We start from the raw sequence: 17887 nt of genomic DNA, 5'->3' as shown, positions 1-17887 counted from the left end.
AATATCAACCGCATGGTATGAAGTGTGAGTCCAGACTAAATAGAGGAGCAGTAATTATCACAAGCTACACCTGAGACAAGAGGTGTGGTCATTACCAACAACACTGCTACAAGTGGAAACATATAGGCTGTCAGATGACCTAACGTGCAGCCAGTCTCTCAGATCTTCTAACTTCTGTCACTGGAGGGACCGTGACACCTGCGCAGTTCTACAGTCTATTAGACTTCAGGCCTGGTGGCCTGAGGCCAATGAGGCTGAACGGCGGGGACAGGAGCCATAAGCTCTTGTGTCCTGCTGTAAACTGCTGCTCCCCTCAGAGACAGGCCGGCCGCCACCTGATGTGAGATACTCATCTCGCCTCATGACTGAAGCGGGTCTGATGGGAGAATGTACAGATGATCAAGGGGTCAGGTGAGGAGAGGAGGTGCCTGAGAGCTGCCAGGGGGGATTTTATAGATGATGATGTAATCTTGTAGTTCACAGAAAGTAAGCCACACAGGAGAGACTGACCTGTCTAAACAGGGGAACAAACTTTTTGCTGGTGATCATCAGACTGTAGATCACATGACCCATGGGCCCATAATGAAAGAGTACAAAATGTATGGGTGTCTAAAAGAGTGCTTCTTTAATTTCAGCTCCGTTATAAATTGTAAAACAATTAAACAAGGTAATCATAGCTAAGACAAAATTTCTTTGATTGTCACATTGAGTAATGATCAAATACAACTTTAGTTAAGGGCTACTTCTATCTTCTGAAATTTCTAGAACTTGCAGTACTTGTCATAGTTTATCATCTTTCCCAATTTAGTATCTGCAAGATATTTATCAAACATTGCATCCACCTCTTTGCTCTGATCTTCAGTAAAATAATTCTTCCAGTCTCCAATATCTCCTATTTAGATAAAGAAAGGTGAACAGTGTCATATTGCATGACAACGAGCAAAGCTACTAGGTAATTTATATACACAATAGAATACATTATAGCAAGAGCAAAAAATTAACAGTCATAAAAAAGGCAACTTGTATTATGACTAGTATCCAGATCAAGGGTGAGCAGCTTGACTATTCTCAGAGGGCCCCCAGATTATCCAACAACTGTACAGCAATTCCTGAAGTCATATATTGGTGGATAACTTTTTAACCACTTCAGCCCCCCTAGCTTAAACACCCTTAATGACCAGGCCACTTTTTACACTTCTGACCTACCCTACTTTGACCGTTTATTGCTCGGTCATGCAACTTACCACCCAAATGAATTTTACCTCCTTTTCTTCTCACTAATAGAGCTTTCATTTGGTGGTATTTCATTGCTGCTGACATTTTTACTTTTTTGTTATTAATCGAAATTTAACGATTTTTTTTGCAAAAAAATGACATTTTTCACTTTCAGTTGTAAAATTTTGCAAAAAAAAACGACATCCATATATAAATTTTTCTCTAAATTTATTGTTCTACATGTCTTTGATAAAAAAAAATGTTTGGGTGAAAAAAAAATGGTTTGGGTAAAAGTTATAGCGTTTACAAACTATGGTACAAAAATGTAAATTTCCGCTTTTTGAAGCAGCTCTGACTTTCTGAGCACCTGTCATGTTTCCTGAGGTTCTACAATGGCCAGACAGTACAAACACCCCACAAATGACCCCATTTCAGAAAGTAGACACTCTAAGGTATTCGCTGATGGGCATAGTGAGTTCATTAAACTTTTTATTTTTTGTCACAAGTTAGCGGAAAATGATGATTTTTTTTTTCTTTTTTTTTCTTACAAAGTCTCATATTCCACTAACTTGTGACAAAAAATAAAAACTTCCATGAACTCACTATGCCCATCACGAAATACCTTGGGGTGTCTTCTTTCCAAAATGGGGTCACTTGTGGGGTAGTTATACTGCCCTGGCATTTTAGGGGCCCAAATGCGTGCGAAGTAGTTTGAAATCAAAATCTGTAAAAAATGGCCGGTGAAATCCAAAAGGTGCTCTTTGGAATGTGGGCCCCTTTGCCCACCTAGGCTGCAAAAAAGTGTCACACATGTGGTATTGCCGTACTCAGGAGAAGTTGGGCAATGTGTTTTGGGGTGTCATTTTACATATACCCATGCTGGGTGAGAGAAATATCTTGGCAAAAGACAACTTTTCCCATTTTTTTATACAAAGTTGGCATTTGACCAAGATATTTCTCTCACCCAGCATGGGTATATGTAAAATGACACCCCAAAACACATTGCCCAACTTCTCCTGAGTACGGCGATACCAGATGTGTGACACTTTTTTGCAGCCTAGATGCGCAAAGGGGCCCACATTCCTTTTATGAGGGCATATTTAGACATTTGGATCCCAGACTTCTTCTCACGCTTTAGGGCCCCTAAAATGCCAGGGCAGTATAAATACGCCACATGTGACACCATTTTGGAAAGAAGACACCCCAAGGTATTCAATGAGGGGCATGGCGAGTTCATAGAATTTTTTTGTTTTTGGCACAAGTTAGCGGAAATTGATTTTTATTTTATTTTTTCTCACAAAGTCTCCCTTTCCGCTAACTTGGGACAAAAATTTCAATCTTTCATGGACTCAATATGCCCCTCAGCGAATACCTTGGGGTGTCTTCTTTCTGAAATGGGGTCACATGTGGGGTATTTATACTGCCCTGGCATTCTAGGGGCCCAAAGGCGTGAGAAGAAGTCTGGAATATAAATGTCTAAAAAATTTTACGCATTTGGATTCAGTGAGGGGTATTGTGAGTTGATGTGAGATTTTATTTTTTGACACAAGTTAGTGGAATATGAGATTTTGTAAGAAAAAAAAATATAATTTCCGCTAACTTGGGCCAAAAAATGTCTGAATGGAGCCTTACAGGGGGGTGATCAATGACAGGGGGGTAATCAGGGAGTCTATATGGGGTGATCACCCCCCTGTCATTGATCACCCCCCTGTAAGGCTCCATTCAGACATCCGTATGTGTTTTGCGGATCCGATCCATGTATCAGTGGATCCGTAAAAATCATACGGACGTCTGAATGGAGCCTTACAAGGGGGTGATCAATGACAGGGGGGTGATCAATGACAGGGGGGTGATCAGGGAGTCTATATGGGGTGATCAGGGGTGAATAAGGGGTTAATAAGTGACCGGGGGGGGGTGTAGTGTAGTGTGGTGCTTGGTGCTACTTATTACTAAGCTACCTGTGTCCTCTGGTGGTCGATCCAAACAAAAGGGACCACCAGAGGACCAGGTAGCAGGTATATTAGACGCTGCTATCAAAACAGCGTCTAATATACCTGTTAGGGGTTAAAAAAAATCACATCTCCAGCCTGCCAGCGAACGTTTGCCGCTGGCAGGCTGGAGATCCACTCGCTTACCTTCCGATCCTGTGAACGCGCGCGCCTGTGTGCGTGCGTTCACAGGAAATCTCGCGTCTCGCGAGATGACGCATATATGCGTGGCTTTGCGCAGGGCTGCCGCCTCCGGAACGCGATCCTGCGTTAGGCGGTCCGGAGGCGGTTAATGCTGTATGGAGATCCGTCTCTGTAAAGCATTAAAATGTACGGCCTCCGATGAGGCGAAGTTAATTATTCATGAAGTCTCGTGAAACGTCATTAAATAACTTCGTTATTTGATTTTTAAAGCAGAAAACCACCTAAAAGCATGGATATGAACTCGACTTTGGTTCCAACTGGAAGTGGTTTTCCACTTTAAAAATCAAATACCAAAGTTATTCAACGAAGACTTGCAAGACTTCACAAATAACTACACTGAACAAAAATATAAACGCAACACTTTTGGTTTTGCTCCCATTTTGCATGAGCTGAACTCAAAGATCAGAAACATTTTCTACATACACAAAAGACCCATTACTCTCAAATATTGTTCACAAATCTGTCTAAATCTGTGTTAGTGAGCACTTCTCCTTTGCCGAGATAATCCATCCCACCTTACAGGTGTGGCATATCAAGGTGCTGATTAGACAGCATGAATATTGCACAGGTGTGCCTTAGACTGCCCACAATAAAAGGCCAGTCTGAAATGTTCACAGTTTTGCCTTACTGGGGTGGGGGGGGTCAGTCAAAAAACCAGTCAGTATCTAGTGTGGCCCCCATTTGTCTCACGCAGTGCAACACATCTCCGTCGCATAGAGTTCATCAGGTTGTTGATTGTGGCCTGTGGAATGTTGGTCCACTCCTTTTCAATAGCTGTGCGAAGTTGCAGAATATTGGCAGGAACTGGAACACGCTGTCTTATACGCTGATCCAGAGCATCCCAAACATGCTCAATGGGTGGCATGTCCGGTGAGTATGCTGGCCATGCAAGAACTGGGATGTTTTCAGCTTCCAGGAATTGTGTAAAGATCCTTGCAATATGGGGCCGTGCATTATCATGCTGCAACATGAGGTGATGGTCGTAGATGAATGGCACAACAATGGGCCTCAGGATCTCGTCACGGTATCTCTGTGCATTCAAAATGCCATCAATAAAATGCACCTGTGTTCGGTGTCCATAACATATGCCTGCCAATACCATAACCCCACCGCCACCATGGGCCACTCGATCCACAACGTTGACGTCAGCAAACCGCTCACCCACACGATGCCACAAATGCTCTCTGCCATCTGAGCTGAACATTTAAAATTGGGACTCATCCATGAACAGAATGCCTCTCCAGGTGCCATCAAATGTGAGCATTTGCCCACTCAAGTCGGTTACGACAATGAACTGCAGTCAGGTCCAGACCCCGATGAGGACAACGAGCATGCAGATGAGCTTTCCTGAGATGGTTTCTGACAGTTTGTGCAGAAATTCTTTGGTTATGGAAACCGATTGTTGCTGCAGCTGTCCGGGTGGCTGGTCTCAGACGATCATGGATGTGAACATGCTGGATGTGGAGGTCCTGGGCTGGTGTGGTTACATGTGGTCTGCGGTTGGATATACTGCCAATTTGCCAAATTCTCTGAAACGCCTTTGGAGACGGCTTATGGTAGAGAAATGAACATTCATTGCATGGCAACAGCTCTGGTAGACATTCCTGCAGTCAGCATGCCAATTGCACACTCCATCAAACGTTGCAACAACTGTGGCATTGTGCTGTGTGATCAAACTGCACATTTCAGAGTGGCCTTTTATTGTTGGCAGTCTAAGGCACACCTGTGCAATATTCATGCTGTCTAATCAGCACCTTGATATGCCACACCTGTGAGGTTGGATGGATTATCTTGGCAAAGGAGAAGTGCTCACTAACAGAGATTCAGACAGATTTGTGAATATTTGACAGTAATTGGTCTTTTGTGTATGTAGAAAATGTTTCAGATCTTTGAGTTCAGCTCATGCAAAAAGGGAGCAAAACCGAAAGTGCTGCGTTTATATTTTTGTTCAGTGTAACTTCGTCTTGTCTAACGCTATATATTTTAATGCTGTACAGAGATGGATCTCCGTACAGCATTAATCTAAGGTTTTGAGAGAAGCAACTTCAGATCTAGGATCCAAAGCTCACTTCGCTTGTCACTAGTGATAACATTCTGTCTCCCTTTCCCATAACTGCTGTAGCCAATCAATGGCTGCATTTTAATTTACTGTTGGATGCATTCAGGTCCATATGAGGGTTCCAGTAGACTTTCATGGGTACTATATTAAATATCTTTAAAATTTCAAGATCTTTTAGCTTTTCATATAATTAAATTATTTTTTTATCTTTTTTCACTTTTTGTGTTTCTTACTTACCTTTTCTGAAGAAGGAGTCACCTAGCTTTCCATGAGTATTTTCAGATTTGACTTTCATAGAGTTAAAAGAAGTACGGCTTGCTACCAAATTAATTTGTTCCTCGGTCAATGAAAGTCTAAAGAATTCAGATATTTTTTTCAGTGCTGTTGGATAGTCCTTAATAAAAAAAAAGAACATGTATTGCTTTATATTGCATGTCATTTTAGCAAAAGATACTGGCAATAAAAAAATACTTTATGGCATATATTGTCTGTATATCTGTATTTAATGCTGCTATAAGATTTAACTAGGGCTATGGAGTCAGAGTTGTGGAGTCTGAGTCAAAGCTAGTTTTGGGTGTGGTTGGAGTCTGAGTCTGTAGAAATGTACCAACTCAACAACACATAAAAAAACATTATCTTTTATTAATATTCTGTAATTCATTTATATTAATTAACTTTCATTTAGTTTAAGAAAAGTTTTTAAATGTTAATGATAAGTATATTTTATGTTCTATCAATCTAATGCCCTTATCTATCAAACACAGTGTTAGGTGTTCTAGTGTTCTAGCTCTTACCTCTCCTGTGTTCTCTCCTGTCCCTTATACTTGGTATTTACATGATGTGCCAGGACCCTCAGCTACAGTGCCTGAAACTGTGCTGCACATGCTCAGTAGTATGTTCATCCTCTAAAGACCGGTGGAGAATGTTCACAACTGGGCATGCCTGCAGTTATCTCAGAACTACTAGACAGAACAGGGAGACAACATTAAAGGTGTTGTCCGAGAATAAGCAACTTTTCACAGGTGCTCGTAGCCTGTCCCTGCAATGGAAAGAATCATACCTACCTGCGGCTCTGGTCCTGCATGGCAACTCCTGTGTGTCCATCTTCCGATATACAGATTGTTTAAATCATCCTGTTTACTTCCTCTCCCGCCCAGACATGACTATCTGCTCCGAGCCAGCCAATAACTAGCAGTGATGTGTCTCTTGTATGCCCATCCCGGAGAGGAAGTAAACAAGACATGGACCGGAAGATAGACACACAGGAGCCAATGCACAGGAACATTGCTGCAGGGAGCGGGCAAGTATAAGATTTCCATAGCGGAGGCAGACTCCAGGCTCCTGTGAAAAGTTATTTATTTATTAAGTTATTTTTTTTATTTATTAGTCTTTTTATAGTAAGCACTGAATACAGCAGCTACACTTTTTTTCTACAATTTTATTCCCGCTTTGATTTGCACATGATTCTATGCACTTACAGGATATATATATATATATACTCTTTTTCTAACAAATCCATAGATTTATTAAAGTGATTAACTGTGTAACAGTGTTTTCCAGTTATTAAATGCATAGTACTTTGCATATTCACGTACATGAATTAAGAAAATTGCTGCATGCGCTGTGTTGCAGCAGCGATGATCGCCATGTCGTGGTGCACCAAATTAGAGTACGACCCACTCAAAAGAAGCAACCTTGAGATAGTGAGTAGGCTATGCATTTTGATCAAAACCAATACAATTGGCCTTGTATACAGTTTATGAGTTGTGCTGAAAAGTGATCTATAAGTGATAGAGAATTGATAATAAGAAGCAATAGATCAATGCATAGGACGTGAATGCTCTTTCTGGAATTGTTCTTTTTGGAATTGTACTTTAATAAGATATATTACAATACTATTCATTTCTGAAAACATCATAACTTTATAACTGGAGGTACATTTTAACCACTTAAAGGGATTCTGTCACCAGGTTTCACCCCCTCCAGATAAAAATATGGTTATGTTCATGTAGCTTTCACGATTACTAATGTGGTCTTATAAATGTAATCTGAAGGCTCATTTTGCTAAAAAATCGCTATTACTGAACTGTCAATCAACAGAATAAGGTGCTCAAGGGGATGTAAATGGATCGAAGCTGCCGTCTGCACCCGCCGCCGTTCGTGCCCAGCTCCGCCTTTCCCGACCTCAGCGCCTCCTCATAATCCTGTGTGACGCCTCCGGCTCTCCCTCCCTCCCCCCTCCTTCTGCTCTAACATCTCTCGCGTGCGCACAGGGCTCTGCCAGTGTGCAGGTCATTGAGAGGTTGAGCGAAGGGTCGGCGCATGCGCACTTCGCTCGATAAAGCCGAACGGAGAAGTCCGCACAGGCGCATCAGGCAGAGCCCTGTGCGCACGCGCGAGATGTTAGAGCAGAAGAAGGGGGGAGGGAGGGAGAGCCAGAGGCGTCACACAGGATTATGAGGCGGCGCTGAGGTCGGGAAAGGCGGAGCTGGGCACGAACGGCGGCGGGTGCGGGCGGCAGCTTCGATCCATTTACATCCCCTTGGGCACCTTATTCTGTTGATTGACAGGTCAGTAATAGCGATTTTTGAGCAAAATGAGCCTTCAGATTACATTTATAAGACCACATTAGCAATCGTGAAAGCTACATGAACATAACCATATTTTTATCTGGAGGAGGTGAAACCTGGTGACAGAATCCCTTTAAAGTAATTTTTTTTTCATTTTCACTTCACAAAGCCATAAAAGAGCATATACTTCCTCTGGGTAGATCATCAGTATCTGATTGGTGGGGTAGTGACTGCCAGAACCTCCTGCCATTCAGCTCTTTGAGAAGGCACCAACACTCCTATGAGAGCACAGCCTTCTTGCAGCTTACCAAGTATAGTGCTGGGTCTTTTAATGCCTTAGGGTACTTTCACACTTGCGGCAGAGGATTCCGGCAGGCAGTTCCATAGCCGGAACAGCCCGCCGGATCCGTCAATACGGACACAAACTAATGGCATTTGTCAGACTGATCCGTCTGACAAATGCATTGAATACCGGATCTGTCTATCCGGTGTCATCCGGAAAAACAGATCCGGTATAATTTTTTTTTTTGCATTTTTAAAGGTCTGCGCATGCGCAGACGGGAAAGCTGGATCCGTTTGGTTGCTGGAATACTTAATGCTGGATCCGGCACTAATACACTTAAATGTAAATTAATGCTGGATCCGGCATTCTGGCAAGTGATCAGTATTTAATAATTTTCAGCAACACTGTCCCTAACACATGAGCGCTTTCCACGTCTCTCCCTATGCTCAGCTCACAGGACAATGGCAGAGACTGCGCAGGATGAGGGTTATATAGGACTGTGACATACAGGGGATGGCTATCTGTGAACTGGCTGGTTGCTCGGTATTATGGGTGAACTTGCATTCTCGTCCATTGCATTCCGCTTCAAATGGTTTGTTTTGCTCAACACTACTAAAAATGACGTCCTTATTCTGCTGGTCAATAAAATTACGACAACACCAAATTTGTATTGTTTTTATTTTGTTTTACTACTTAAAAAAAAAAACTTTGATAAAAATTAATATTTTCTTTGCATTGCCATTTTCTGACGGCCATAACTTTTTTTTACAAATCCATTTAGTTTTTCATGGAACAATTTTTGAGGCATTTGTGACTTTTTGTTCGTTGCTATTCAAGGTTTTTGGGGGGACAAGGTGACCGAAAAATGGTGAATCAAGTATTTTGTTTTCCATTACAGTGTTCACTGTGCTTTAATTTTTTTTAAATATTTTAATAGTTCAAACATTTTTGGACTTAGTGACAACTGTTATGTTTATTTTTATATGTAATATTGAGAAAGGGATGAATTCAATTTTTAATATAATTTTTTACACTCTAGAACATGCAATCTTATGATCGCTTGTCCCATTGACCAACCAATTGGCTTTCATTGCGGGGGGCTCAGATTGGAAGGCAGAGGGAGCCCCATTCCTCTGCCTAACCACACAGATGCTATGATCGCTATTGACCTCAACATCTGATAGGTTAAATAATAGGGTTCTGAGTCATAGCCGATCCCATTCATTACAACCGGGTGGCTGCTGTATTATACAGCCAGCAGCCGCCACTTTTGGAGTAAACTCAGTGCATCAGCCCAATCCATACATTACCTTACGCATAATGATATGCATGCAGTGTCGGACTAGGGTATCTAGGGCCCACCAGTGGAAATCATTCTAGGGGCCCACCCTACAGCTACCAAAAATAAATATTACGGGCTCAGTATAGCACACAATACAGTGTGGAAAATAGAACGGTATTGTGCACTGCTTTATATCAGATTGTTTCTCGTTAAGCAGCTCATTGTAGTTGATAACCTGAAATGTTAAGGTCCCTTTACACAGGTCGACAGAGCAGGAGATTGTTGGGAAGGAATCGTTCCTTCCTGACAATTGCCTGCTATTTAATGGAGGAGAACGCTGTATTTACATGCAGTGATCTCCATTGTATGGGGAGCAATGATCACTACTGTCATTGTTCTTTCCCATACTGACTACTTGTTTGCCGGCAGCAGATCATGATTACACAGCACAATCTGCTTTCAGTAAATGATCATTTTTATGTGCGCACAAACGATTGAATTACATTATCCGATGAAAAGGCGTTTTGTTCGTTCATCAGGTAATCAGCCTACACGGCATCCACCGCAGCCAGTACGCCCAAGAGCTACTAAAGCGAGAAATACGGTAACCTCTGTCACATTGAACTTTTATTTATTGCTGCATTTTTTGGTGCATATGAATTTTTGATCGTTCAGTACTGCACTTTTTTGGGGCGAGGGGACAAAAAAAATTCTGTTTTGTTTTTTTAATGGCATTCACCTGAGGGGATAGATCATGTCATATTTTTATAGAACAGGTAGTTACAGACGCAGCGATATACCTAATATGTCTATTTTTTTTATTTCTGTTAAAGGGGTTGTGTCATCTCAGACAATGGGGGCATATCACTAGGATATGCCCCCATTGTCTTATAGGTATGGGTCACACCGCTGGGACCCGCACCTGTATTGAGAACGGAGTACGAAAGTGGTGGAGGGCACACTGTGCATACGCAGCCGCCCTTCATTCATTTTCTATGGGGCCGCCACAAATAGTGAAGTGAATAGGAACGGTGGCCTATCATGCGCAGTACACTCCCATTTACTTCTATTGGGAGACTGCTTGGTGGTGGCCAGACCGGAGTCATCCAGCCATCACCTTGCGGGGTTCCATTACTGATATAGGTGGGACCCACATCTATAAGACAATCCCTTTACAGTATGTTTTACACAGTGAAAACATTTATGAAAAGAAAATATCTTTTTGTGTTAACATTTTCTGAAAGACATATTTTTTTAAATTTTTTGGGCGATTGTCTTATGTAGGAGCTTTTTTTTTGTGCAGGATGTGGTGACGGTATGTTTGGTACCATTTTGGAGTACATACGATTTTTAGATTGCTTTAGACTTTTAGATTGCATTAGACTTTTTGTGCGGCAAGTTGACCCAATTTTTTTTTTATGGCATTCATCTGAGGGGGTAGATCATGTCCTATTTTGCTAGAGCGTCGTTACAGATGCAGCGATACCTAATATATGTCTGGTTTTCTTTTTTTTCTGTTAGTTATAATTTTATATGACTTTATTATGGGAAACCTGTGTTTTTTTTTACTCGAAACCTAGTGTGGTAAAGTGTGTGGAAAAGTCCTGGAAGGGGTGTATATCTCACCCAGGGTCCTCAACTTGGTGAGGTAAGTAAAATCCAGAAAAGCTAAAGTGGTTTCAGTAAAGTGTAGGTTGCTGAGACAGTTTTGTTAAAGTTCAAGGGCTGTATTTTATTTGGACTGGAAAGGTAGGTTTGGTAGTGGGACCTCACCAGTCCACCCCCATTCCAGAGCAGGTTTTCCCCTAGCCTGAGCGATCCCCAGGCTTAGCCAGCTGGGATCGTTAGGGGGAAATAAAAACACATCCAAGGCTGTCAGTCTGAGAGAGTTATGCCTGGAAAAAGTCTAGGAATCTGGCTGCCTTGCTAGCTAGAGACGCCAGATTCTCTGTGTGTGACCTGCACTCAATAGGTGAGTGCAGTGTCCCACTACCCTCGTGGGTACTGCAAAGTTGTTGTATTATGCTTTGCATTTCTTATATAGCCTGTTTTTGTGCTGCAATGCATCTTTATCCATAATCCCTGCTTATAGGTGTATTTAGATTGCATTACACTGAGCCTACCACTAGGGGAGATAACACCTCTCATATATATATATAGCTCAGCTCAGGCCTAGTCAGTAAGTCTAGCAGAGTGTGCAGTCTGGGTGTGTCAGTCTCTAGTAGAGACCAGTTGAGTCCAGTCTGCAGTCTTGAGCTCTCAGCCAGTCATTAGCCCAGAGCTGAAGTGGGCCACATACTCAGCAGTATATTAACTCAGAGAATACTAAAGAAAGAGACCCCCAAAGGGTTACGGCTATTTCTACAAGTGCCTTAGGACCTTTGGATTCAAATGTGAAGGATTCACCAGCCTCCGGCAACCTCATTAATTTGCACTGGGATAACCAGGACCAGCCTAGGAGTCCTCTACCAGCAAGGCTACAAACTTATATCATTTAATAGCTAGAGAGACACTACACCTGTCAGCAGTGGACCTGTAGCAGCGTTACCTCTGCCCATCTTAAAGAGACTGTTATTACTTTGGATGTACTGTTACCAGGATTTATCTTCAGTAAAGTTCCACCCTGGATTTTATCCTTCTTGTCTCAGTCTCAAGTTCCTCAATTAACACTACAGTAAATGGTTGTACCTCCATACAAAAGGTACTGGCGTCACGACTACAAGGGACCTTGCCATGGTCACATTAATACAGACCATCAAGGGCACCTCGAACCACCATCTGGCCTGTGTCCCTTACACCAGAGTGTGCCCCAGAGAATTATTGTGCCGTTCTCCTCTTCACTTATGCGAGCCTGCCCAGGAACGACGTAACAGTGAGTAACTAGAACTGTATTTACCTCGGCCCACCTATTGCTCACACCGTGACCTCATGTGCAATTCCCCTGTTAGGTCTGGCATACCGCATGAGCTAAAAACTAATTTGTATTAGTTAGAGCCCAGATGGTTTATGTTTTGTGGTGCTGGAACCTCACCGTACCTAGTGAGTTATACCTAGGTTTGCCTGTAAATTGTCAGAGTGTCATAAAATAAAGCATCAATTTGGACTTTAATCCTGTTGTCTGCAAAGGAATCTGTCACCGCCTCCCTGCTTGAGAGAGCAATCCCTTACACTAGGTATCCTACAGGTTAATACAAAAAAAATAAAAAATAACTAAAGCACAAAATTAAACCAAAAATACCGTTTGTTTTTTTTACATTTATGTACAGAGCTGTGCGAGGACTCATTTTTTAAGGGCCTGATCTGTACGATACCATATGTTGGAGTGTGTATGACTTTTTTAGCAATATTTATTCAAATTGTTGTAGCATGCAATCATAATTGTGATATAAAACTACAGCATGTTGCAGAAAAACTACAACTCCCAGCAGGTCCTGAATGTTTGCATCTTACAGGGCATGCTAGGAGTTGTAATTTCCAGAGGGGAATGCAGTAAATTATATTTTGATTAAACTATAGATTTACCTATATTATATTATACTGGACAGTACACTGGAGGCTGGACAAAACAGCCACTGATCCAATTTGCCAAGAAGCTAATGGGGTCATGGAACAGAGTATATGCTGCAGAAAGGGTACAGTCTAGGTATGACTGAACCTAGGTGTTCAGGTGGTGCATATCTGTTTGCTGATGTGCATTAGAGATGGCCTTGCGGTTCGCCCGGTGGTCGTTTCGCGGCAAACTTTGCGCGTTCTCCGAACATGCGAACATATGGCGATATTCGCGCCCGCCATATTTTTTTACATTGTGAAGAACTTTGACCCATGACACATCCATCAGGTGGGACAGGACAGCCAATTGAGACGTTACAGCACATGGACATACCCCCCACCTTATAAATAAACCTGATCTGGCCGACATTTTACATTCAGTCTTTTGCCAGTGTAGAGAGAGGTTGCTGTGTGGAGCAGGGACAGACTGTTGGGGACACAAATCGCTAGCTAATAGGGCCACAAAAGTCCTTTTAAGGACTGGTATAGGTGTGCTATCGATAGGTGTGACATACTGAGGGGTGTAATATACTTATAATATACTTTCTAACATAGAAAGTATATTATAGTGCAATTGTATTGTGCAGCAGTTGTGTGCGGTTCTGCTGCACAGAGTGCCAAACGCTATTGGAACAAATAATTTCTACTCGTGTGATTTGCCAGTTGCCCCCCAAAAAACCTGATTGAGGCAGGGGTGTTATATACCAATAATATACTATCTATATAGTGCATTTAGGTAGTGCAGCATTTGTCTGCGGTTTTGCTGCGTTACCTCATCTACACAGAGTGAAAAACACTATTTGAAGAAATAATTTCTACTGGTGTGATTTACCAGTTGCCCCCCAAAAAAACTGATTGAAGCAGGGATTTTATATACCAATAATATACGTTCTATATAGTGCATTTAGGTAGTGCAGCATTTGTCTGCTGTTTTGCTGCGTTACCGCATCTACACCGAGTGACAAACACTTTTGGAACCAAAAATTTCTACTGGTGTGATTTACCAGTTGCCCCCCAAAAAACTGATTGAGGCAGGGGTGTAATATACCTTCTTCCACAAATACTGCTCTTCTATAGGGACTTTTGTCACAGGGTCATTTTGAAAATGACAGGCAGAGGAAGAGGCAGGCCGTTCCGCAGGGGTTGTAGGGGTTGGGCACAAGGCCGCAGCCTAAGTGGGAAGTTGCAGAAGGTGTGTGCGATTACGGAAATATTTCTCCCAGAAGGGCATCCCAGAGCTATATGGTCACGTTCAGCGGCAAGTGAATGTATCTCTGGCACACAGTGTCAGTGCCAAGATACATCTGACCACAGACAAACATGGGCAGGGAAGGTACATAACTTTTATTGCCCACTGGGTGAACATTCTGACGGCTGTCAAGCATGCAACCCATGGCACCCGTGTAGATTTGGTGTTACAGCCACGGATTGCATGGAGACCTGACTCTTCTTCTACTCCTCCCTCTCCTCGTCGGCTGGCTCCTCCTTTTCCGCTGCTACCGTCTCTTCTGCTGCACCCCCCCAAGCTCCCCAGAACCTATTCGACGTGCCAGGTGAGTCACACCAGCCCTGCACTCCTTTAAGCTTTGCGGTCACAGGCCGATCAGTGGCTAACCCTGCTCAATTTGACAGTTGGTAAAGTGGTGTGCGACAATGGTGTCAATCTGCTGAGCGTGCTGAAACAGGGCAAAATGACACACATGCCGTGCATGGCATGCATTTCAGAAGATCTTACACGGCCATGGCTCGTCTTGCTGACATTCAGCGAGACACAACCTGCCCGTCAGAAGTCAGATTTGTGACTGCCCGACGCGATGGAACTCCACCTTGTATATGCTTAATAGGCTGCTCCAGCAGAAACGTGCAGTTAACGACTACCTGTACGAACACTGCGACAGGACAGGTTCTGGGGAGCTTGTTTTTTTTTCACAGCGCCAGTGGCTGTACATGCTGAGATCACCAAACTGGTCAGTCGCAGCCAGGGCGCCATCAGTGACATCATAAGTTACGCCTTCTTTTTGGAGCGTGCATTGCGTCGTGTCATTGATCAAGCCGTCGAGGAGCAGGAGCAGGAAGATGAGGAAGTCGCAATGCTGGAGGAATTCCCGGGGAGGGCTACTCCATCTGAGACAAGTCAACAACAAGAGTCTGAAGAGGAGTCAGAGGAGGATGGTGGCGGGGCGGAGGAGGAGCAAGAAGAGCATGCTTTAAACTTTTCTGGGATCCCTGGTGTTGTCCGTGGCTGGGGAGAGGAGAACGAGGACGACATTATCCTGGATGATGAGCAGGAGCCAGGCCACTCCACCGCTTCCAGTTTAGTGAAAATGGGAGCCTTCATGCTACAGTGTTTGAAGAGGGGCCCCCGTATTAAAAGCATAAAGGGCAAGGACCAGTACTGGGTGGCAACATACTTAGACCCCCGCTACAAACAGAAAATGGCGGAAATGTTACCACCATCACAGAGGGCTGTCAGAATGCAGCACTTCCAGGCCTTGCTTCGAGAAATGCTGCATTCTGCTTTTGCGGGCGCTGGCAGAGGAATTTCCACTCACAGAGAAACAGTTGTGGGTACCAATCAAACAGCGCATGGAAGAAGAGGGCGGTTTGAACTTGTGTTGGTCACTTCAAATATGAGATCATTCTTGGAGCCAACCCATCAACAGCTGTCCTCCGGATCCAGCCTCAGGGAATGCCTAGACCGACAGGTGTCCGACTACATTGGGTTAGCGGCCGATGTGGACGCTCTGAGAAGCGATGAACCCCTGGACTACTGGGTGTGCAGGCTTGATCTGTGGCCAGAGCTGGCACAATTTGCCATGGAACTGTTGGCTTGCCCCTCGTCCAGTGTCCTGTCCAAAAGGACGTTCAGCGCAGCAGGGGGATCATGACTGATAAGCGCACTCGCCTAGCTCACGACTGAATGAATGAGTCATGGATCTCGAAGGAACTCAACACATGTGACGAGTCAACCACGTTTGATTGAATTTCCTCATGACAGCCCACAAATATCCGCCACCACCCAGAACAAATCATGGTCCTTGTCTTAGGTAAATACAGCGGCATAAAAGGCCTTTTATGTCCGTTGAATGCCTAATTTTTGGGGCCTGTACCTCCAGCCACAGAATCCAAAGTTCTTTGCTGTCAGGTAATGCCTATTGCCTAATTTTTGGGGCCTGTACTGGCCGACAGTTACATTTTTATCCTGTGACCGCCTAATGTACCTCCAGCCACAGAATCCAAAGTTCTTTGCAGTCAGGTAATGCCTATTGCCTAATTTTTGGGGCCTGCATTGGCCGACAGTTACATTTTTATCCTGTGACCGCCTATTGTACCTCCAGCCACAGAATGCAAAGTTCTTTGCTGTCAGATGAATGCCTATTGCCTAATTTTTGGGGCCTGTACTGGCCGACAGTTACATTTTTATCCTGTGACCGCCTAATGTACCTCCGCCTAATGTACCTCCATTTACCTGCTGTTATGTGTTGGCCTTATACTACAGCATTACCATTTATCTTCTGCTGCCTGAGGTGTTTAAGTTTATTTTAGGTGTTGGCCCTGGGTTCTGGTAGTGGACCATTCCTAGGAACACATTCCTTCTAAGAACCAGCTGCTGTCTGTTCTTGCAGAGTTTTGTGGAGTTATGTGTAGGCCTTATACTCAACCGTTACCTTTACCTGCTGCTGCTGCTCTCTGTCCTGATCCTGATGAGTTTGCCCTGGACTAAAGGGGCCTTACTGTAACCTTATCATTTAAAATTACACTAAAACATAACAATATTTTAAAAAACAAAAGCACACGTTATAAACGAAAAAACTATTTATGAACAATTTAACAAAAATAACATGCCTTTATGGCAATTTTTAAGTTGGTCCAGCAGGTCTAGCATCTCCTGCATCCCAGTGCGGTTCTGCTCCTCCAACTTTTGCACCTTGTGCAGAAATGTCATGCGCTGCGCCCGCATCTTGTGCTGCAGCTCCTTCATTTTCAGCTCCTGCTCGTCCCGGAGCTCCTTGCTTGATTGTTGGTGCTCCTGCTGCAGCTTTTTTATTTTGCCCTTTAACTTCTTAATTACTGTTAGATAAAAAAATATATAAAAATTGCTTGCAATTCAGATTAAGAGCAAATTAGTGCAGTGTGGAGTATTTTTTATGTTATCCCCCGATTGTTGCCCCTTTTAATGTTTATGTACATATTATGAATAATATTGCTGTGTGCACATATTTACCCTCCTGGTGGAGGCTGGTGACCACCTCCTCCTCATCCTGAGCTGGGGCGGTGCTGGAGGATCCCGCTGTTTCCACCTCCATCTGAACCACTTTGCCAACCTCTGGTGGAGGTGGCACATCGACATGATGGGAGGGTCTGGCCTCCTCTCCCTCCTCCTCCTCCTCGGAGACCTCCACCACCTCCAACTCCTCTGTGGAAGGCCTGCGGCGTACTGAGGGAAGGGGAACATCTGTAATCACACAATGTTCACAATTTAGACTAACAATTCAGAAATCATAACAACTTTAAATATCCAGAAATTTCAATATGGAGGGATCTGCATGGGATTAGGATTATCCCAATGGGGGCTTAGGCTGGTTTTGGCGGTAAATTATCTACCAAAACAAGTGGTAAAGATGGCTAAAAATGGCCTGTTACTAGGTAGGATGAGGTAGCAGGGGATTGGTTAGGAAGGTGTCCCATAGTGTACTGTTGCTGGGTTATTGAAGTTAAGGGGACCCCAGGAACAAT

The 17887-nt window shown here is 43.4% G+C and overlaps 1 protein-coding gene across 1 annotated transcript in view; it reads right to left on the bottom strand.

Moving 5' to 3' along the window:
• Positions 1-268: 268 nt before the first annotated feature.
• Positions 269-17887, bottom strand: part of LOC120998721 (sulfotransferase 6B1-like) — a 240696-nt gene continuing 223077 nt past the window's right edge. The window contains exons 6-7 of the mRNA XM_040429509.1: positions 5704-5860; positions 269-892 (exon numbers count right to left, since the gene is read on the bottom strand). Of these exons, the coding sequence (XP_040285443.1) occupies positions 762-892; positions 5704-5860 (288 nt within the window). The 3' untranslated portion in view covers positions 269-761. The remainder of the gene's footprint in view (positions 893-5703; positions 5861-17887) is intronic.

Source organism: Bufo bufo, chromosome 4 (assembly GCF_905171765.1).
Source record: "Bufo bufo chromosome 4, aBufBuf1.1, whole genome shotgun sequence".
Taxonomy (NCBI): Eukaryota; Metazoa; Chordata; class Amphibia; order Anura; family Bufonidae; genus Bufo; species Bufo bufo.
This window is presented reverse-complemented; position numbering and strand designations above follow the sequence as displayed.